The sequence below is a fragment of the Erinaceus europaeus genome, chromosome 3, assembly GCF_950295315.1.
Source record: "Erinaceus europaeus chromosome 3, mEriEur2.1, whole genome shotgun sequence".
In the NCBI taxonomy this organism is placed as follows: Eukaryota; Metazoa; Chordata; class Mammalia; order Eulipotyphla; family Erinaceidae; genus Erinaceus; species Erinaceus europaeus.
This window is the reverse complement of record NC_080164.1, coordinates 182604160-182627819: the sequence shown is the minus strand read 5'-3', so window position 1 is coordinate 182627819 and position 23660 is coordinate 182604160. Positions and strand designations below refer to the sequence as shown.

Below are 23660 nucleotides of genomic sequence, written 5' to 3'. Positions count from 1 at the left end.
AACAACAACAAGAAAAAATCAACCCAAGAACCCTTTTTGATGATCAGATGCCCAACCCAGATCCCCATGATCCTGATCTTTGCCTTTCCCTTCTGTGAGAGAATAGGAGAGAACTCCTACCAGGCAGACATTGGTCCAGTCTTTGCACATTTAACATTTAACATGTTTTGCCAAGTTTTGTCACCCATATGAGCTGGAGTTATTTAGTCATCCCTCATGCCACTGGTGTCGCCATTTTTAATTTCCTTTTCTCGGTGGATAGATTTTAACCGACTATCTTGAATTTTCTAGGGCACACAATAACGCTATGACATATGAGAACTCATAAAAAGCTATGACATATGAGAACTCATAAAACATGGTCCTTTTTGTGACCTTCTGTAATAAAGTCAAGGAATCATAGAGACACCAATGTGTTGTGATGTGGGTTGTTGCTCTGTGTTCAAGGTGGGTCAGAAACTGGACACGTTTGTCTGAGGGACTGTGGTGATGCGATGTGGTGCTGGTGCCAGTGGTGGGTCCTCCAACCCCTTATCCCCAAAGTCATCTCATGCCATCAGTACTACCCAGAATATCTCAAGGTGAAACAAAGACACATGTTCATGGAAATACACACCAATACTTGAACTGCAACAACACCTGATCATGCTGGGTAGGAGGTTGAATTTTTGCGTGGAAAATAACATAATTTACTTTGAGTTTCAAAAATCACTAGGAATGGCTAGTAGATTCCTAAAATTTGAAAAGTCTGTAAACCCAGGATAGGCTCTGTTCAACATTCCTAGTACAAAGATAAGCCAACTGGAGACCCACAGAAAGAATACAATGTGCACGAACCCTGGAAGACTTCTGAAGCCCTACCCCAACTTTGTTGGTTTTTGAAGTTAGCCTGCTTGTGTTGACTCTTTGGGTCACAGCCATTCAGCTCTTGACAACATGCATCGTGCCGAAAGAATGATGAACAATATGTCAAGGTGGGCAGAAAGGGACTAGTTTTTAGCATCTTGCTAGCTGCCAAGAATGAACCTCTTTCCCTCTCCCCACCTCTCCCTCTTTTTCTTCCTCACCTCTTCCCCCTTCCTTGTGCCCTCCCTCTCCCTCTCTCTCCATCTCCCCTCTCATCTCCTTCTCCCCTTCTCTCTCCCCCTCCTCTTCCTGTTCATCTCCTTCTCCCACTCCTCTTCCCTCTTTTCCTTTCTCTCCCTCCCCCTCCCTCCCTCTCTCTCTCCTTTTCCCTCTCCCCCTCTCTCCCTCTTCTTTTCCCCCTTTCACTTCATCTCTCTCCCTCTCTCCTGTTTCTTTCCTCCTTCTTCTGCCTCTCCCCCTCTTTCCCTCTTCCCTCCTGTTCTTCTCTCCCTCTCCTCTTCCCCCTTCCCCTTTCTTTCCCTCCATCTTCCTCTCTCTCCTTTTCCTTCTCCCCCCTCCTTCTTCTTCTCCCTTTCACATCCTCTCTCTCCCTCTCTCCTGTTTCTTTCCTCCTTTTTATGCCTCTCCCCCTCTTTCCCTCTTCTCTCCTGTTATTCTCTCCTCTCCCTCCCCTCTTCCCCCTCCTCCTTTACCATCCTCTCCTTCTCCCTCTCCCTCTCTCCCTTTCCTGTCTTTCTCCCCTCTTCCTCCCTCTCCTCTTCCCCTTTCCCCTTTCTTTCCCTCCCTCTTCCTCTCTCTCTCTCCTTAACTCTCCCCTCTCTCTCCCTCTCCCCATCTTCTTTTTCTCCTTTCACCCTCCCCCTTTTCCTTTCTCTCTCCCATCATCTCCCTCTCCCCTCACCCTCTCCCTTCATCACCTTCTCCCCTCTCTCCTCTCCCTTCTTCCCTTTCCTCTCTCCCTCTCTCACTCAGAGTGTAGGAGAGTGGACATGTGTCTTACAGATGACATCAATGATGGAGAGACCAAATGCTTGTCTGGAGCAATGAGCCAAAACACCTTTTACAATATTCTGTAGTGGAAGAAAGATCTCTAACCCAGCCTGCCCTGAACCTCCAAGAATCACCAAGAGTTTTGCACAACTCTGAAGTCTTGGGCCCACTGGGACCATGTGGAGGTGCTTATACCTCTCAGACCCCAAATATTTATTCCTTAAAAAATGATCGGCACTATAAATATGAAAGGAAAACTCAGGATAATATATTTGCGTAAGAAAACAAATGTAAGCAACTTACCTTTTTCTGTTCCAAGGACCTTCAGAGAATAAGAGAAAAAAGGAATGTTTAATGACACTTGGTGACAGAGTATTTGACCTTTTACTATGAGTGTTTTTGAAACAGTCAATTAGACATGGACAGGATTTATGTTACAAAAATTTAAAATCTTTATATTGTATCTTACCTTTTACTAGAATCTTGCTCAGTGTTGGCTTATGGTTGTTCCAGGAATTGAACTAAGGACCTCAGAGTCTCAGACATGAAAGTCACTTGCATAAACCACTATACTATCTTCCCAGCTCTTTAGTATAAATTTAAAAACAATCTACAAATGATTCTATGAAAGACTAAATAGCACCCCCCCCCCCATTTCATATTTCCTCTCAAGTTATTCCTGGGCCTTGATGCCTGTATGGTTCTACCATTCTTTGTGACAATATCTGATAGATGATGAGAGACAATTCTACCAAAGTAAAAGACTCTGTGGGGGGGGGGGGAGAGGGTTGAGGTCCTGGAACACGATGGCAGAGGAGGACCTAGTGGGGGTTGAATTGTTATGTGGAAAACTGGGAAATGTTATACATGTACAGACTATTGTATTTTTTAAAAAAATATATTTAATTTTTAATATTTATTTATTTACTTTTGTTGCCCTTGTTGTAGTTATTGTCGTTGTTGTCATTGATGTCATTGTCATTGGATAGGACAGAGAGAAATGGAGAGAGGAGGGGAAGACAGAGAGGGGGAGAGAAAGACAGACACCTGCAGACCTGCTTCACCGCCTGGGAAGTGACCCCCCTGCAGGTGGGGAGCCGGGGGCTTGAACCAGTATCTTTATGTGGGTCCTTGCGCTTTGCACGACCTGCGCTTAACCCGCTGTGCTACCTCCCAACTCCCCCAGACGATTGTATTTTACTGTCAACTATAAACAATTGATCCCCAACAAAGAAATAAAAAAAAAATGAGAGACAGAGATAAACAAGGAGGGAAAGAGAGAGAGAGAGACAAAGAGTGAGAAACACCTGCAGCACTGCTTAACTGATCCTAAAGCTTGCCCTCTGCAGGTGGGGAGCGGGAACTTGAATCTAGACCATTTTGCACTGCGACATGTGCATTCTGCCTGGTATGTCACTACTCAGTCCCCAATTCTGTATTTTCCCCTGTGTGTGTCATGGGCAGAATATTTTCAAATATGGAAAATACCAGAGGAAGTCAGGCACTGTATCTCTTATCTGAGAGAGAAGAGGGAAAGAAAAGAAGGATGTTTGGAAGTAATAATAGGCATATATGTGACTTAGGAAGTGAAGGCAGGAGCATAAAAATGCACAAAAATTATACATGTATATATGTATATATCTATATATCTAGTTATAATATCAACCCCTGTCTGTGACCTTGGGAGAACCACTGCAGTTCCCAATGGAGGGAGTGGAGACACAGAGCTCTGGTGGGGAGAATGGTGTGGAACTATATCTCTGTTATCTTATAATCTTATAAATTGATATTACATCACTTATAAAAATTATATATATATATATATATATATATATATATATATGAATCTTGTCTTCTGACATATTTACATGCCACTATGTGTGTGAGTGTGTGCCTATGCTTGTGGAAAAGGGTTTGATTAAATATGGTAAAGATATTATCAAAAAATTGTATTGAAGTGACGAGGTGAGGCTAACTTTCTTTTCTTACATCATTTTTTATTTTTAAACTGAACATGAAGTATTCACATTGCTCTCTAAGCATGTCCATTGATCTTCCTATACATGTCCTTTCTATTTCTTTTTTAAAAAATATTTATTTATTTATTTATTCCCTTTTGTTGCCCTTGTTGTAGTTATTATTGTTTTTGTTATTGATGTCATCATTGTTGGATAGGACAGAGAGAAATAGAGAGAGGAGGGGAAGACAGAGAGGGGTAGAGAAAGACAGACACCTGCAGACCTGCTTCACTGCCTGTGAAGAGATTCCCTTGCATGTGGGGAGCCAGGGGCTTGAACTGGGATCCTTACGCCGGTCCTTGAGCTTTGTGCCATGTGCTCTTCACCCACTGTGCTACCACCCAACTCCCGTCCTCTCTCTTTCTTGAACGGTGATAGCATGGATGCCAAATCAGCCTTCTTTAGGAAAATCTCTCTCCTGAAAATGTCAGCCTGGAGCAGTGAACCTCTATGCCCCCACCCCAGTGACAATAGGGAGAGAAAGGAGTGGGGGAGGGAGAAGAAGGGGGTGAGAGGAGACTAAATAAAGGAATAAAGAATGAAGAAGAGAGAATGGGTCCTTCTCTAGCGTTTTCTGCTGTGCTAACTTGGTTGCAGTTTTCTGAACTAGTGATACCTGTTTCATGTGCTTCATCAGGCAGGCAGGACCACAGGTATCATTTAGACAGAGCTACTTAAACAAGGAAGAGGGCCTTGGATGAACTTGTAGGATCCAAGGACTTTCTGAAATTAAAAGCTATCACTCTTCCTTTCAAGATGAGTGAACTGATCAAACTGGGGAGATATACAGCCTTAGTGCATAGGACTTGGAAGCAAGAGGTCTCTCACTTAATCCCTGGAATCACTAACAACCCGAACTGCCCCTGTGGCTACAGACAGACTATGACCCACATAGTCAACGACTGCCACCTCTCCAGATTCAAAGGAGGTCTCGAAACTTTACATCAGGCTCAACCTGATGCTGTTGACTGGCTACGGAAGAAGGGCAAACGCTAGAAGAAGAACTAACAGCCTTCTCTCTTCTTCCTGTCCTCCCTCCCATTCTCTCTTCTTCATTCCTTTATTTTGCCTCCTCTCACCAATTTCCTCTCCCTTCTCTCCTTCTCTCTCTTTGTCTCTTCTTGTTGTCACTGGGGGGGGGGGTTCACTGCTACAGGCTGACTTTTTCAGGAAAGAGAGAAATTAATCTGGGAGAAAAAAAAGTGCAGGTGACGACAGTGGACTATGTCTTTTAGTCAGTTCTCCTCTCTCTCTCTATATATGTGTGTATATATATGTATTTTTTTCTTTTTTGTTGCCCTTGTTTTTTTATTGTTGTTATAGTTATTATTGTTGTTGATGTCATCGTTGTTAGACAGGACAGAGAGAAATGGAGAGAGGAGGGGAAGACAGAGAGAGGGAAAGAAAGATAGACACCTGCAGACCTGCTTCACTGCCTGTGAATCAACCCCCCTGCAGGTGGGGAGCCGGGGGCTTAAACCGGGATCCTTATGCCAGTCCTTGAGCTTTGCACCATGTGCGCTTAACCAGTTGTGCTACGACCCAACTCACTTTAATCCGTTTTCAAAGGGATCTGAAGTCCATCAAAAAGGAAAACCTAGGGTCTGCATTCACAGTGCCATTTTCCCCAGATTCCCATGCACCTCTGAGCTGAGCTGCCCCAGCCTGGCACCCAGGCCCCTGACAAGAAGAGTCCACAGTGACCCTGAGTATCTGGTCTGAAACTAATCCACAGACAAGGCTATTGGATCTAAAGACTGAGGCGTCCTCCAGAGTCTGCCGAGGGGATATGGGCTTCATCACAAAGCCAGTGTAGGCAGGCATCACAAAGGCGAGGCATCTATTCAATTGAGTGGTTGAGAGGGTCCCTCCCTGCTATGTTTCTCCCCAAGACTTTGAACCTGGAGGCTCAAAGGGCTCAGCCGGATGAGTGTTTCTCAGCCTCTTCAAAGGAGGGGAGCAGAGTTGGAAATGGACTGAGAGTCAGTGCTTCTGAGACGGGTGGATGTTTTATTGAACTGAGACCCAGTCAACTTTTATTTTTGCTTGAGGGCTCGGGGTTTCAGATTAGTTGCAATTATAACTGGAATGAACTTACCCTAGTTTCTCTATTATAACTTCTTTTTGCTAAGAAAATCAGCAGAATCCAGTTAAATAGTAATGCCTTCTCTGTCAGCGCCCTTCCTCTGTTAGCGCCCTTCCATTCTCTCTTCTTCATCCCTTTATCTTGCCTTCTTTCACCCCTTCTCCCTCCCTTTTGAAACTTCTTCCAATGTACTGGGGCCAGACTCTGATCTGGCATGCAGGTGGGACCGACCAGGCTTACTATCCAGGTGAGCTTATTTGTTGTGTCCCCCTCCGCCTTGTTTTAGAGACAAGAACATTCAAGGTTTGTCTTTATTTCCTCCTCAGTTTAGACTAGAGAGGCATATCTGTGTTTTCTAAGAATCACAGGTGTGGGGAGTGGGCCTAGACCTTTGGACTTTCAGAGACTGGCCTTATCTTATGCTAATTGCTCGCATTCTGGCATGTTTTGATGAACTTTCTGAGGACTCTTTCTCGTAGGGATTTGTAGGAACTCAACTGGTAAGATTCTTTGTTTCCTGTTTAATTTTATTTATGTATTTTTTAATTTTCTTTATGTATTTTTTGAAGACAGAGAGAAACTAAGAAGGAAGAGGAGATAGAAAGGAAGAGAGAGACACATCTGCAGCCCTGCCCGACTACTTGTGAAGTCTGTCCCCTGAAGGTGGGGACCAGGGGCTTGAACCTGGGTCTTTGCACATGATGTGTTCAACCAAGTGTGCCAGCTCCTGGCCCCAGCTCTACTTTTTCTGAAAATGTCAAAGTGAGAATGTGAATTTGGGCCAGGGTGAGTAATGTCTTTTTTTCTGTGGGGTGAATTCTGGCCCATAAGATGTAATTTAAGAAAGCAACACACAGGGCAGGAGTAGATAGCATAATGGTTCTGCAAAGAGACCTTCATGCCTGAGGCTCCAAAGTCCCAGGTTCAATCCCTGGCACCACCATAAAGCAAAGCTGAGCAGTGGTCTGGTTTTATGAGAGAGAGAGAGAGAGAGAGAGTCAGCTGACTTGGCTCTACTCTCTCAGCACAATGCCAAGCAGAGCTGCAGTGAAGACAGTTCTGCTTGGTACTTGCTTCCGAAGGCTGCCCCCCCCCCCTTCCTTTTTTCTTGTTAGTGACTCAGAGAGTGGGTTATTGTCCTCCCAGAATGACCTGTCAGTCTTGGACCTTAACTCATCTAGAGTGGCTGGCACTTGTCAGCTATTGGGACACATGATGAAGCCAAACTACAGGAAGAAAGGGTGGAGTCCTTTGAATTTTGCAGGTTCTTCCAACAGTAGAGCATGACCCCCACTTTCCCCTGCCTTGAAAAATGCATCAATTCCAAGAAAAGGGGGAGATAAGCAAGGTCTAAAAAGGAACCAGAGTGGCCCTCTCACTCAACAGTTGAATGTGATCTTTCCTCACTTGACTGTCTTACAGATTCAAGGTACTAAATGTCTTCAGTGAGCCTCGGGGTAGAGATATAGTTTTAAGTTAGCACTCTTACACAGCAAGCAGTGAAAGACAGCCAAGGAATCAGCCCCTGTGGTCTGGGTATAAGTGAACAGACCAAATGCCAAGATGAGAACAGAATTGCTCAGGAGGCAATGTGAGCGGGATAATCTGAGACCAGCCGTGCTGGACACTCCTCCCTCCCTCCCTCCCTCCCTTCCTTTCTTCCTTCTTTCTTTCTTTCTTTCTTTCTTTCTTTCTTTCTTTCTTTCTTCCTCCCTTCCTTTCTTTCCTTTTCTTTTTTTGCCTCCAGGATTATCATTAGGGCTTGGTGCCTGCACTACGAATCCACTGCTCCTGGAGGCCATCTTTTTTCCCATTGTTGCTGTTATTATAATTGTTGTTGATGTTGCTGAATAGGACAGAGAGAAATGGAGAGAGGAGGGGAAAGACAGAGAGGGGGAAGAAAGACAGACACCTACAGACCTGCTTCACCACTTGTGAAGCTCCCCCCACCCCTTGCAGGTGGGGAGCCGGGGGCTTGAACTGGGATCCTTGCTTAACCCGGTGTGCTACCACCCACCCCCCTGGACAGACTTTCTATCAGCCGTGACAGACCTGCTATCTTGCTGGGAGGAAGTAAAGGGCTTAGGGCACTCTAGGAAAGTCTTACCGACTTTCATGGCATTTGTTGAGCCTCGACTCTTTACCTGAATGTATCTTTACCACAGCGACTTCGCAAATTCGTGTGTGACAAGAAAACAAAAACAAGAGATGTGTCGGGGACACGCCCAAACTCCTTAAAGTAGTAGGTTGCAAAGTAGAATTGAAGGGGGGCTGGGTGATGGCGCACCCAGTTAAGTACATATAATTCTAAGCACAAAGATCAGGATTCAAGTCCCCAGCTCCTCACCTGCAGGGGGATGCTTCACAAGCGGTGAAACAGGTGTCTTTCTGCCTCTCTCCCGCTCTGTCTTGTCCTCCTCTCTCAAGTTCTCTCTGTCTTATCCAATAAGACGGAAAAAATGGCTTCCAGGATCAGTGGGTGCGTAGTGCTGGCACTGAGCCCCAGCAATAACTCCGGGGGCAAAATGAATAAATAAGTAAAAGTAAACAAACAAACAAGCATAAAAGACCAGAGCAGGATTTAATGCCAGTCTGCATGACACTGTATTATATTTCTCTTCTACCTTGTGGCCCTGTCTTTCTTGTGAAGATGGAAAAAAAAAAGGTTTAACACAGTGCCAGCAATTTATTTCTGTTATGTTGGAGACTGGGAATTACTGGTAGAGACATAAATTCCCTGGGAACGGGGCACACTGTACAAGCAAGTGCTGGGTGTGCTGGTGAATTGGGATCTTGGCTCAAAACCTAGATTTAATCACTATGAAATCACTAATATATGTGTAATTAAAACCAGCAGATGTTGCCTTGTTTTGCCTTGGCCTTCTCAACTTTAAACATGGGTAAAGGGGACATTGTGAGCACAGCTATTTTGAGAAGTAAAATGTGCTACAGGTTTAGAAGACAAAGCTTTCCTGTCACAGATACTTAATGTGAAAAAAAAAACTTACCTTCTTTGTTACTAGGACACAGTTACCACTTACCTCACTTAAGTTCCTTAAGTTTATCTGTCTGCAAGAAGAAGAAAAACAGGGTTGCATAAAATATAATTGTACCCATCAAGATAAAATTATTGAGTCCTTGAAAACATTTGATGACCTCTTCATTGCCAAGTTAATAGCCCATAGTCCAGGGGTGGCATTTATCACTGTTCTATAAAACCCAAGCCAGATTATTTTTCTCATAATTTCCTAAGTGCAGGAGAAGAAGTTATGAGCCATTATAAAAGGTGGTGACAAGAAGGCTGAGCTTGCTATTTTCATTAAGAGAATTCAAAGGACGTCTCCGTAGCCGCTGACATGTGACTTTTCATGGCAAGTCTCCTGAGCACCATCTGACGGTGACCTTGGCATTCACATTGAGGAGTTTTTGTTTGTTTGTTTTGAAGAAATGGAATGAGTTTTAGATAGGAAGTTGTCAGGTGTTACAGAACCCCAGGAAGGCATGTGGGGAGAAGAATATAGATCCAGAAAGAAGATTCATGGGGGCCGGGTGGTGGCACACCTGGTTAAGCACACATAGTGCTAAGCACAAGGACTCACGCAGGGATCAAGGTTCTACCCCCAGCTCCCCAACAGCCGGAGAAACCTGGGGGTGGGGCTCACGAAAGTGAAGGAGGTCTGCAAGTGTCTATCCTTCTCTCTTCCTCTACTTCTCCCTCCTCTCTCAATTTCTTTCTGTCCTATCCAATAAAATGGAAAAAAAATGACCTCCTCCAGAAGTGGGTTCATAGTGTTGACACCAAGCACCAGCAATAACCCTGAAGGCAAAGAAGAAGAAGAAGAAAAGATTCAACACGTACACACACATGCACACCATGGGGTGACAGACAAAGCCTTCAACCTAGAATCTGGTAGCCTGGACACTGGGTCATTCTCAAAAGAGACTCCACGCTTTTGCTGTAACTGATGAGTTAATTAAACTCAGAGGCTTCTTTTTGCATTTCTACAAAATGGCCACAGAGGTATTGAGTTTAGAGAGTCAGTGTCAGGATTGCTAGAGACAAAAATAAAAATGTTAGGGGCCAGGTGGTGTGCCTGCTAAGCACACATAGTATGAAGTGCAAGGACCCGATCAAGGATCCTGGTTCGAGCTCCCAGTTATCCACCTACAGGGGGGAGGGTTCGCTTCACAGTGAAGCAGGTCTGCAGGCGTCTATCTTTCTCTCTCCCTCTCTGTCTACCCTCCCCTTCTCAATTTCTCTCTGTCCAATCCAAAAATAAAAATAAAAAAGATGGCCACAGGAGCAGTGGAGGCCACAGACACCAAGCCCCAATAATAACCCTGAAGGCAAAATAATAATTAAGATTTTGGGCCCTGGGAGGTGGTGCAGTGCATGAAGCTCTGGGTTTGAGAGCATCAGGTCCCTAAGTTTAATTCTGGCATTAACCACCCCCCCCCCCTTCTGAAGAAATCTTAAAAAAATAAACATGTTGAGCATTCTGGAGGCCCTGTGAAAATGTGGCCAAGGTCAGATGAGCTGAGTAGGGTATGGGGGAACCTCCCTTTTAGTGGGGCAGAGGAGAAGATAAAGAAATATCAGATGTAATGAAGTAGAACAAACACCTATTTGTGAATTATCTTTGGCTTCAGTGGGGCAGAGTCTTAGTGTGTAAAGTCAGCCACTGGCAACTTGCAGCTTCTGACATACTGAGAACACCACTTTGATGGAAAACATATCCTTAGTTTGATTCTTAGGTTTGTAGAGTCAGGCTATGGTGGACTTTTTTTTTTTTTTTTTGAAGAGTCTGAAGTATTTTAGAGAGCTTGCATTTCTCAGTGTTTATTTCATTAAGACATTCAAAAATTAAAAATCACTTGTTACAGCTTAAACTTGGCAGGGGTTCTCTCTCTCCCATCAGCATTTGAAGTATATAAACATCCAACAAGTTAAATATTTAAAGGCGCAGGTGGGGAGTAGGGGGCTTGAACCGGGATCCTTACGCCCTTCCTTACACTTTGCACCACGTGTGCTTAATCTGCTGCGCTACCGCCTGACTCCCTCCCTTCCTTTTTTTTTTTTTTAATTGGAGAGGACAGAGAGACATTGACAGGGGAGGGGAATATAGAGAGGGGGAGAGAATGACAGACACCTGCAGACCTGCTTCACTGCTCGTGAAACGTCCCCTCCTGCAGGTGGGGAGCCAGGGGCTCGACCCTGGACCCGTGTGCTTTGTACTATGTGTCCTTAACCTGGTGAGCCACGTCTCGATGCATCATTTCTCTGAGAGAATCTTGGCTTCTCAAAATCCACAAATCCACAATTTTTCTTAGCCCAGATCCTCAAAGTGCATACTTTTGTACTAAGCATGTTTGCCTGGAAAACCAAAGGTAGACAAAAGGGTGCTTTATATGACCTCAGACCCTTGAGCTCCATGACTTAGGGGATGAGCCCTGCACTTGGAGTCACTGAGACGGCTGGAGCTTGAAGGAAACGCCAGTGACATGCCCGTGAGATTCCCTTGACGCAGTGACCACTCTGTGTCGCCGTGTTCTCAAACATAAATTGGGAGGGGCTGGGTGGTGGTGCACCTGGTTGAATGAACATGTCACAATGCACAAGCATCTGAGTTGAAGCCCCCGTCCCTGCCTGCAGGGGGAAAGCTTTACATGTGATGAAGCAGTGTTGCAGGTGTCTCTCTGTCTCTTCCTATCTCCCCCCGTTTTTTCTTGATTTCTGGCTGTCTCCGATAAATAAATAAAAAAATGATAAAAACTAATAATAAAGAGAAAATTGGGAAATTTTTCCATCCATTCTTCCAGAATGGGAAAGTGTTAGATAACCAGAGGCCTCTGAACCCCAATGCCACTGGGGCCAGAAATGTTTGTCACCAGGAATCTTTGTTTTATGGCATCATTCCCAGGGAAGAGAATCTGTGTAACACCAGAGGAAGTCAGGCTCTGCTTTGCTTCTCTGAGAGGGAAGAGGAAAAAGGAAGGACACTCAGAAGTAGTAATGGATGTAGGTGTGACGTAGGATGTGAAGGCAGGGCCATACAACTGAATAAAAATGGGCTATATGTTTATGTAGAGACAGATCTATATCAGCAGCCTCTCTCTGTGGCCTTGGAAGAACTACTGCAGTTCCCACTGGAGGGAATGGGGGCACAGAACTCTAGTGGTGGTGGGAATGTTGTGGAATTATACCCCTGTTATACTGTAATTTTTAAAATCATTAATACTATATATATATGTATATATATATACATATATTTATTTATTTATTTTGCCTCAGGGGTTATCGCTGGGGCCCGGTGCCTGCACTACGAATCTACTTCTCTTGGAGGGGCCATTTTCCCCATTTTATTGCCCTTGTTGTGGTTGTTATTGCTGTTATAGCTGTCACTATTGGATTGAGACAGAGAGAAATGGAGAGAGGAGGGGAAGACAGAGAGGGGGAGAGAAAGACAGACACCTGCAGACCTGCTTCACCGCCTGTGAAGCGACTCCCCTGCAGGTGGGGAGCCGGGGGCTCGAACCGGGATCCTTACGCGGGTCCTTGTGCTTTGTGCCACTTGTGCTTAACTCTCTGCGCTACCGCCCGGCTCCTGACAATATATATTTTTTAAAGGGTAAATGGGGGACAAACTGACATGGAACAACAGGAGAGAATGCACACAGGAGCCTCCCAGAGTGAGCGGCTGTAGCCAGAAATCTGAGCGTGGCAGACTCCAGTGATCACACGTGATGTATGTCCCAAGCTAAGGCAGCTGCATAAAGACATGGCTGGGAAGCGCTTTTCCTCCTGTCTCCTTGTTATGTCAAGACAGGAGTCTCAGCTGGGCAGTTAGATGATTCAGAAACTGCTCTAACAATGCTTTCTCTTCCCTTCCAACAGAGAGGCTCACATTTCCTTTCTCCTCTCTCTCCCTTTTTTTTTTGCCTCCAGGGTTATCACTGGGGATTGGTGCCAGTACTATGAATCCACTGCTCTTGCTGGCCATTTTTTTCCATTTTATTAGCTAGGACAGAGAGAAATTGAGAGGGAGGGAAAGGAGAGAGGGAGAGAGAAAGACAGACACCTGCAGACCTACTTCGCTATTTGTGAAGCTTTCTCCTGCAGGTGGGGAGCCGGGGGCTCGAACCAGGATTCTTGTGCAGGTCCTTGTGCTTAGTTCTGTGTGTGCCATGGCCTGGGCCCTGAGGCTCACATGTTTGCTCTGAAACTGTATGGTAGTTATTTATTGCAGTAGCATCAATCTTTTTCTTTCTCTCTTTCCTTCTTTCTTTTTTGAAAAACCAACTTGTCCTCATATACAGGGGGAAAAAGTGGACTGGGAAAAATAACAATTAAGCCTGTTGTAAATATGGTAATCATGGCATCGTCCAAAAGTTGAGAAAATCCAGCCAGCACCCTCACAGCCCAGCCCTCTCTTTTGGCCTAAGCTAATCAGTGAATCACCTACATGGTATTTTCCTGCCTGGAGGGGGTCTCATTCAGCCAGGAGCAGGCACTGGAATGGAGAAAGCAGAGCTGGCAGAGATGGATTAGCAGGTGGGGCTTCGAAACAACAGTTGGAGCCTGGGGTTTGCTGGGCCAGTTCTAAGGGCCTGAAGCTGGAATCAGAGCCTTCAATGGTCAGGTGCAAACACAGCCAGCCTTCCAGAGCTGTGGGTGGAAAGGGGGTGAGTAGGCACCACTCTTTCTGCTTTGCTTAAAGATGCTCAGACTTTTCTTTCTTTCTTTCTTCCTTTCTTTTTCCCTTTCTTTCTTTCTTTTAAATGTAAGATGTAAAAAATTTTTTAAATTTTATTTGTTATTGGATAGAGACAGAGAGAAATTGAGAGATAAGGGGGAGACAGAGAGGAAGAGAGACAGAGAGACACCTGCAGACCTGCTTCACTGCCTGTGAAGCCACTCCCCTGCAGGTGGGGAGCCGGGGGCTTGAACCAGGATTCTAACCAGTCCTTGCGCTTTATGCCACATGTGCTTAACCCACTGCGCTACTGCCCAACTCCCTCTTTCTTCCTTCCTTCCTTCCTTCCTTCCTTCCTTCCTTCCTTCCTTCCTTCCTCCCTCCCTCCCTCCCTCCCTCCCTCCCTCCCTTCCTCCCTCCCTCCCTCCCTCCCTTCCTCCCTTCCTTCCTTCCTTCCTTTCTTGAATAGATAGAGTCATAAATTGAGAGGGAAGGGGGTTCTAGAGAGGGAGAGAAACAGAGAGACACCCACATCACTGCTTCACCACTAGTGAAGCTTTCCCCTTGCTGGTGGGGACTGGGGAATCAAACCTGGGTCCTTGTGCACTGTAACATGTGCGCTTAATCAGGTGTGCCACCACCCGGCGCAAGATGCTCAGTCTTCTAAGATTTCTTCTGTTCCAGAGAAAGTCAACGGAACTGCAGCCTTCTGTGTTTGTTTGCATGTAGCTGGGCTTATTCCCAGAGATCACCTGGTTGCTTTTGGGCCAGAGATGAATGGAGAAGCCTTGCATGTGGCCCCCTCCCTCCTTATAAACCAGCCGTATCACTCTCCCTAAGTCACCTCTCTTCTCTCAATTATGAATCATAGTGACCTTGTGCCCAGTACCTAGGACAGTCATTTTGAGTGAGCACATACTATGTTATTAATCAGGGCACATGCTTGACCCTTCCTGAATTTGGGAGCTACTTTATGCCCTGATCCAGCTTTCTGGTCCTATTCCCAACTCTGACACCATCTTCCCAGACAATACTTTTAGTCCACCTGCATGTTAGCTATCGGACTCAGTCAAAAATTACTTAAATCAAGGTCACCTTGGAACATATCTAAAATAGACTTCCTAGTTTCTGCCCATATGAAGACCCTTAGTTTCATCTGCTCTATGCTTATCTTGAGGTTTCTGTTTCTTAAACTGTTTGTTCTGCTTTATATCTTAATGCTTTTCAGCCACCAATTTGCAGATGCTACCATGACACCATCCTGACTTCACTGGGCAGATGACCTCACCAATATGTCCTGGAACCACACCTCTCCAGATCCCTACCCCATTAGGGAAAGACAGAAACAGGCTGGAGGCATGGATCCACCTGCCAATGCCCATGTCCAGTGGAGAAGCAATTACAGAAGCCAGAACTCCCACCTTCTGCTCCCTATAAAGATCGTTGGTTCATAGTCCCAGGATAGCGAATAGGGAGAGGCTGGGATACAGAACTCTGGTGGTGGGAATTGTGTGCAATTGTACCCTTCTTATCCTGCAATCTTATTGATCATTATTAAATCACTAAATAAACACACACACACACACACACACACACACACACACAAGAAAGTCACGCACTCTAGAGCTGGTGGCAGGAGTTAATGAAATGAATGATAACTGTCCTAGGCCAGGTGCTTACTGCATCTAAAAATGAATTATAGCAGCCCAGTGGTTTGTGAGGTTCTGCATTTAATCCCCAGTGCTGCACATACCAGAGTGTTTCTCTGGCTTTCATTCTCTTTCTCAAAATGAGCCAGTGCATTATAACTATGGACAGTTCAGGAATAAAATACAAATGTCTCAAGGTCTCCACACTGCTGGGAGGGCTTCAAAGTGGCTAGTGGGATTGTGAGGCTTGTTTTTGGCTCAGAAGAAGCACTGTGTTAGATATGGGAAGCTAGGGTGAGGCTGGGAAGATAGCATAGTGATGGTCAGTGCTTGGGCTCACGTGGAGTGGCTCCAACCAGGGGGTAAGCCTCTGACCCTCCCTTGCTGGTTCTAGGGACCACACGACTCAGAAAGGAGACATCAGGGAATATTCTGGTACAAACATTCATTTATTGGGAGAAGAGTACAGGTTTTTATAGAGACTTAAACAAAGAACATTTTTCACATATATCAGAAACTACAGGTTTCTTAAAGGTCAGCTTGCCCCTATGGTAGGGGGCTGGTATGACAAGAGTTGATGCGATACATAAACGTCAAAATGATTAGTCTCCATGATGCAGGAGAGTTAACTATCCAAAGGCATTTGAGAGAAGCATAGGGTTAAACCAGTAAGGTGAGGTAGAGAAGAAGAAAAACAAAACTTGATGTAAATCACAGATATCAAAGGACACAGGAAATAGAATACGGGGGGTCTCACTGCTGGGGTGTGTGATACAGTGTCTTCTCCTTTATGATGAAAAGGTGAAGTGGATGTGTGAACTTTGAGTGAACCCTCAAGCAGGCAGCCATGTGGCCTGCTAGCAAGGGAAACAAAATGTGAGAGGCTTGTAGGCTTTCTGTGAGCTTGAGAGACTAACAAGGAGAAACTGAGTCTGGGAGACTTTTCCCTCTTGGCTCATCTCTATAGGGAGAGAGGCTAACAAGTGGGGTGTCTTTCCAGACCTCCATCCAAGGATGGGAGAGCTCCCCTAAGCTCTACCAAGCTTTCACATAGTCCCACAGGGCAGCCCCCCGTCTCTGCTCCATCCTCCATTGCTGATACTATGGTCTATTTACATAGTCATGGTTTTGCCTGAGACCTGCCCTGCCTGCAGGGTATTAATTAATCCCGATGGTTAAAACCTGCACAACAGGTTCTATGGAAGCTTTCTACCTTCATGCTCTTTCCTTATCTCCACTCCCTTTCCTAGCCATTTCCTTTTCCAACTTGCCACTTCCATTTCAAAAGATATAAAGGCATTGTCTCTGATATATATATAAAGGCACTGCATTGCGTTCCCACTCTGCCACGAATTCCTAGTTCCTCTCCCACGTCGCTGAGTAAGCAGCAGTCCAGGTTGGCTCCGGTCGAGTTCTTTCCAACCCAGAGAGCCTGTGCCCGGGAAAAAATACCCTCATGTTGTTGGTATGCATGAGACCCCTTCTGTTTCATTTGGTTTAAATCCCCCCTGCTTAACACTATTCTATTTACATAACCACTGCATTCTATTTACATAACCACTGTTAACAAGTACCACCCTCCCTCCAGGGCATTGGTGGTTCAGTGATAGGATTCTCGCCTGCTCCGCCCTCTCCTTGTCACACCCTGATCCTCTCCTTGTCACACTCTGATTTTCACCAGTCACTTTTCTCTCTACCCTCTCTATGTCACATCCTGTTTCCACCCTACTTGGCAAGTATATATAAAGACAGCATTGTGAGTTTTAGGGTACCTTTAGTTTAGCTCAGCTCGGCTTAGATTGTGCTGCGTCCTGCATGAATAAAGAGATACTTCGTACAACCCAGCCGTGAGTCCCCGGCCGTCTGTTACCCGCCCGTGAAGCCAGCCCGGCGAAAACAACATAACCCATCGAAAACAACATCATGTTAGCCCGGCAGCACAGTCTCATCCATTTTCTCCCAAAGGACACAATATCATCTTTTTTTTTTTTTTTTTTGATTGTAGAGTAACATTCCATGGGTTACATATCCCCCTAACTTCCTTATGCAGCTATCGGCTGATGGGCATTTAGGATGCTTCCACTCTTCAGCTGTTGTGAACACAGGGCTGCATGTGTTCCTTCAAATTAGTGTTTGAGTGCCCACTGGATAAATGCCTGAGTGGTATTGCTGGAGCATAAGGTGATTCCATGTTTATTTGCTTAAAGACTCTGCATACAGTCTTCCAAAGGGGCTGCCCCAGTCTGCATTCCCCCCCCCCCCAGCAGTGGAGCAGAGCTCCCCTTTGTCCACAACCTCTCCACCACCTGTCATCTCCTGAGCTGGTGTTTTAGAGAGTGTTTGCTGATATGGCTAAGTTCTTCTTCCAGTTGGGCTAATGAGAAGCTGATATGGATGCTGGGTGGTCTGAACCTCATCTTGGTTTTAACAAGAAATGTCCTGATTTGGTCTTGTCATTTTCTTTTCTCTCTCTCTCTCTCTCTCTCTCTCTCTCTCTCTCTTTAATAAGCACAATTTCCCCCCCCCCTTTAAAAATTTTATTACCTTTATTTATTGATTAGATAGAGACAGTCAGAAATGGAGAAGAAAGGGAGAGTTAGAGAGGAAGGGAGACAGAGAGACACCCGCAGCCCTGCTTCACCACTTGCAAAGCTTTCTCCATGCAGGTGGGGACTGGGGGCTTAAACCTGGGTCCTTGTGCACTGTAACATGTGTGCTCAATCAGATGCACCCCCCACCCCAGTCTTGCCATTTTCTTTAATGACAAATGAAGGCCCAACAAGGAAAGCCTGACATCACTTTTATTTAAATTAGGGAAATGCATACATAGAATACCAGGGAATGCCACCTGATTCCTAAAAGACTTAGAAACAACAGGTGGTGGAGAGGTTGTGGAGAAAAAGGAGCTCTGCTCCACTGCTGATGGGAATGCAAACTGGGGCAGAGCCTGTGGAGACTTGAACAAATGAACGCGGAAATACGTTCTGGCTCCAGCAAAACTACTGCTAGGTACATATCCAAAGGGTATGAAGATACCTGTGCAAAAGGGCATGTGCACCCCTGTTCATGACTGCTCTACTCACAAGAGCCATGATGCAGAAACAAAGTATCCATACATAGATAACCAGATAAAGAAGCTTCAGAAGATATCCTCTGGGGAATCTTACCCTGTCCTTAAAAAAGGCAACATGGTACCTTTTAGGGCCGGAAGGATGGAATGCAAGGTGATTAAGCTAAGTGAAATTAGTTAGGAAATGAAAGACTATTACCAGATGATGTCATTCACACTGGGAACAAAAAATAATGTAAACTGTTGCACAGAAGCAAAGGACTCTGGGGAAGAGGAGGAGGAATGGGGTGGAAGCACTCCAGGGTCCTGGTGTAGGGGATGAAAAGTCACCCATGTTGGGAGAGTTTTGCAGACGCCTGTCATGGAGAGATGAGAGGTGGTGCCAATATATCAACAATTGTATTATGAACCATTAACCCCCATAAATGGGGAGAGGGTGAGACTACAAGAGAACAAAAACAGGGGCTGGGTGGTGGCACACCTGGCTGAGCACACATGTTACCATCCACAAGGACCTGGGTTCGAGCCCTTGGTCCCCATCTGCAGGGGTGAGCTTCATGAGTGGTGAAGCAGGGCTGTAGGTGTCTCTTTGTCTCACTTCCTCTCTGTCTCCACCTTCCCTCTCAATTTCTGGCCGTCTCTATTCAATAAGTAAAGATAATAAAAAATTAAAAAACGGGAGTCAGGCGGTAGCACAACGGGCTGAGCACAGGTGGTGTGAAGCACAAGGACCGGCGTAAGGATTCCAGTTCGAGCCCCCGGCTCCCCACCTGCAGGGGAGTCACTTCACAGGTGGTGAAGCAGGTCTGCAGGTGTTTTTCTCTCCCCCTCTCTGTCTTCCCCATCTCTCTCCATTTCTCTCTGTACTATCCAACAATGATGACATCATCAACAATAATAATAACTACAACAATAAAACAACAAGGGCAACAAAAGGGAATAGCTAAATAAATAAATAAATATTTTTAAAAAGTAAAATGTAGGGAGTTGGGCGGTAGTGCAACAGGTTAAGTGCAGGTAGCACAAAGCACAAGGAAGGGTGTAAGGATCCCAGTTTGAGCCCCCAGTTCCCCACCTGCAGGGGAGTCACTTCACAGGTGGTGAAGCAGGTCTGCAGGTGTCTGTCTTTCTCTCCCCCTCTCCATCTCCCCCTCCTCTCTCCATTTCTCTCTGTCCTATCTAACAATGAGGACATCAATAACAACAACAATAATAACTACAACAACAATAAAAAACAAGGGCAACAAAAGGGAAAATAAATATTAAAAAGTTATTGAAAAAATTAAAAAACAAAAACAAATGGATTTTTTTTTTTTTTAGTAATAACAACCAGACTGACTCTTAGACCCTGAAAACTATGATGCTGATTGGAGTGAAAGTGGAGGAGCGTGTGGGGAGATGGGTGGAGGGGTCTCTGGTACCAGGACACTGGAATTTTGGTGGTGGGTGAGATAAGTTTTAAACACTAACATAGGTGTGAACCTGCCTTCCTAAAATTGTCCAACATTCTATGATTGTCTAACATTCCAAACCACTATTCTATCTAGAAACAGAAATTTAATTAAAAAAGCCAAAAGACCCAAATTAAATCTTCAGCTGAGTCATTCTAATAATAATACTTTTAATTAGCAGAAAGCTGCATTTTCAGTTAAAAAAAATCAGCCTATGGGTTCCTAAGATTCTTTGCTGCAGGCGAAGCTCACCCCTTTAAGGGTCCATTCAGAGAGGGGCTTGTCAACCCACATCTGTGGCCTTGGGAGAACTGAAGTTCCCAGTGGAGGGAATGGGGACACAGAACTCTGGTGGCGGGAACAGTGTAGATTCGAACCCCTGTTATCTCATAGTTTTGTAAACCAATATTAAGTCACTAATAAAATAAACAAATAGCACATTCATAAGATAAACCATAAAACACACACAATATCATAAGAAAATGAGAGGGACATATTTATCTGTGGTTCTTGTCACACACCCCATGCCACCTCCCCACCCCCTGTCACCTATGTCACCTTGAATGTCTCACCTGGGTGCTGGCCGGCCTTCGGGGAAGGGATGTCTCAGAGGCAAAGGGGACCAGCTGCAAAGTGGCTCAGGGGGCAGGGGCTGGTACTTCTTTGGAAGAGTGTCCAGTGGCCTGTGTGAAGAGTCATATTAGCATCTGAGAACAATCGTGCACACACACAGGGTTCTCTAGAGGCAGCCTGCACAAGACCCTACCCTCAGCCCACCCTGATCCCCAGATTTTCTGGGGTGCTTGCCACTTCCCACAGCAGACCCGTGCACCACAGGGACCCTCCAGTGTGGCCGTTCCCTGAAGGAGCCTCCCATGAACTGCCTGCTATGAGCACAAGGGTTCTGTTAGACCCTGGAGTGTGATGCCCTTTCACAGGGCAGCCTGACTTTCTCCACAGGCATCTGCTGGAGTTCTAGCAGGTCCAGGGGGTGGTGGGGACCAGCTTTTGCTTCACCATGGACTCAAAGCCCTGGGCCTGCCTTTTTCAATTCCCCAGAGAAAGGACATATTCACCGAGTTCAGATGCTACTAGGATTCCATCCTTTCTTCCCTGGGAAGATGACCTCACCAATGTGTCCTGAAGTCTCACCTCCCCAGAGCCCTGCCCCCCACTCGGGAAAGATAGAAACAGGCTGGGGGTGTGGATCCACCTGCCAACACCCATGTCCAGCGGAGAAGCAATTACAGAAGCCAGAACTCCCACCTTCTGCTCCCCAAAAGAATTTTAGTTCATAATCTCATTTATCCCAGAGGAATAAATGATAGGGGATGTAAACCAGGGGGCCCTGTTCCCCCATTCCACCAGGACTCGAAGCATTTATCACCAAGAATCTAGTTTTTATACCATCACTGAGAGGGAAGAAGTCTGGAAAGCACCAGAGGAAGCCAGGCACTGTTTCTCTTATTTGAGAGAGAAGAGGGTGGGGGGGAAGGAGAGAAAAAAAAAAGGCACTTAGAAGTAGTAATAGGTGTAAGGGTGACTTAGCAAGGAAGTGAAGGCTGGACTTTTGAAAAAAATGTGGAATATATATATATATTCAGCCTCTTCTCTGTGACCTTGGGAGGACTACTGTAGTTTCCATTGGAGGGGGTGGGGACACAGAACTCCAGTGGTGGGAATTGTATGGGATTCTAGCCCTGTTACCTTACAATTTTGTAAATCAATATTAGATCTCTAATAAAGAATTAAGTTAAATAAATGGCATCTCTGCAGGTCAAGGACTGCCACTTCATCCAGTTACTCGCCCCCATTCATTCAACTCTGGGTGTTGGGTTCCAGAGGAGGGGTGGGGAAGGCAGAGAGGGAGGGAGGCAGCCGCCCTGGAGGGCAGCACTGCATGGTGACGTGGAGACACGGAGACAGAGACAGAGACGGAGACAGGCAAGTTCCAGGAGGGACAGGAGTGGCCGCTGCATCAGCCTTCATGTGCCTGTGTCCCACCTGCCTCTGCAGACCAGCAGACATGTGTGTGCGTGTCTGATCGAGTATCTGGTTTCAAATTGGAGCCGGACACAGGAAGAGTAGGAAAGTCACTCAGCTGTGAATGTTCAGGGGAACATGAGAGGGTAGCATCCAGGACAAAGGAAAGGAAAGCCGAGGAGGTGAGGCAGCTGAGGGGAAGATGGGAAGAGGCCAAGGACAACTACCAGATGGTTTCTTTCTAGCGGAGAATGTGGATGACAAAAGCGAGGGAGATGGCAGCCACCCGGCCTCCTAGATTTTGTGGGGACTGTGAGGCTGTCAGAGTAAGGGTTTGGTGGCAAGGAAGGTGACCCGCACACACATCCTCTCTCTCTCTCCCTCCCTCTCTCCCCCTCTTTCTTTCTCTCCCCACCCCTCCCCCCACAACTATACACCTGTCATCACATAATTTGACTATGGTTAAATCACTAATAATAAAACCAAAAAGGATGGAAGTGTTGGTGGCTACATATACCTTGTGAGTATCTAGTGAATGGATGTGTCACTCCATGAAAGAGAAAGTGGACGGATAAAGACTTGGATCTGCCTCACTTGTGGGGTAACACGTCCATTTTTCAATATCTTAATAATTGTGTTTCTTTTCTTCCTTTCTTTCTGTCTCTCCTTCCTCCTCCTCTCTCTCCCTCCCTTCCATCCTTCCTTTCTTCTTCTTTTTTTTTTTTGCCTCCAGGGTTATTGCTGGGGCTCAGTGCCTGCACCATGAATCCATCCACTGCTCTTGGAGGCCATTTTTTTCTTTTTGTTACCCTGGTTGTTTTACCATTGTTGTGGTTATTATTACTGTGGTTATTGATGTCATTGTTGTTGGACAGGAAAGAGAGAAATGTGACGCTGAGGAATGATTCTGATGCAGTCTCTACCCCCAGGTTTTACCACGCCCCGTGAAATCCTAGCAGTGCCCCCTTCAACCAATCCTGGCCCCACACGTAACCCCTGGTTGTTGCCCAATAAAAAGCCCCCTCACCTCCCCCTCTCTCTCTGGGCTCTCGGCTCCCCCTCTCACAGATCCCTCTCCCTTCTCTTGCCCCGTGGTCAGGTACTGGGGACGGCCATTGTTGGCTGACTCCACATGGCCTGAGCCACCCCCCATCCTATAATAAAGATTTGTGTACCCCTTGCTCCGGACTTCCTCTCTCTTCTCCACGGTGCAGCCCGACACCTGGCCACAACAACAACATCTGGCGCCCATTGTTTTCCACACCCACGCCCCGCTGGACGGCCCGGCCTGAGGTCCCTGAAAGCCGCCCAGACACAGGTAAGTGGCATCCGCCCACCTCTGTGGCCCTGCGTTTCCCTCCACCATGGGAAATTTTTCGTTTTAAGAGGAGGTGTCCCAGTCATTATCTCCTTCTGTCCTGGGACAGATTCGTGCTCTCAGAGACGGTTTAATTTTCACTACACCGTGAGTTCTCATAGCTATAATCGTGACTTACAAGATATGTACAACCTGGTCTGCCTTGAGGATATGCGACCTTGAGGCTGAGATACGAGAGTTAAAGCATATGTGCTTAAGACTTAGATGCCCTAAGTGATCAGTGGCTAGACCCAAAAATTCCCTTCCCACAGACACGTACACAGTTCGGACGCTCCTCCTCTGACCCTGCCCCCTGCTGCCCGGGTTCAGCTTCACCTGAGGCTCTGACCCTGCCCCCTGCTGATACATCATCATTAAGGGACCTTGTGGCTGAGATACGAGAGTTAAAGGATATTTTTTCAGCATTTAAGGACTTTAAACCATGTGCAGTCTGCCCTGAGAGTTCTGTCCCCGTAGATATGCGTTCAGTTTCCC

At 46.0% G+C, this 23660-nt stretch overlaps 1 protein-coding gene across 1 annotated transcript in view; it reads right to left on the bottom strand.

Annotated features, from left to right (window-relative positions):
* The window catches only part of CLNK (cytokine dependent hematopoietic cell linker), a 75760-nt gene that overhangs the window by 28465 nt on the left and 23635 nt on the right, over window positions 1–23660 (bottom strand). Inside the window, exons 6-7 of the mRNA XM_060188467.1 lie at window positions 20398–20508; window positions 2161–2179 (exon numbers count right to left, since the gene is read on the bottom strand). Coding sequence (XP_060044450.1) covers window positions 2161–2179; window positions 20398–20508 — 130 coding nt within the window. The remainder of the gene's footprint in view (window positions 1–2160; window positions 2180–20397; window positions 20509–23660) is intronic.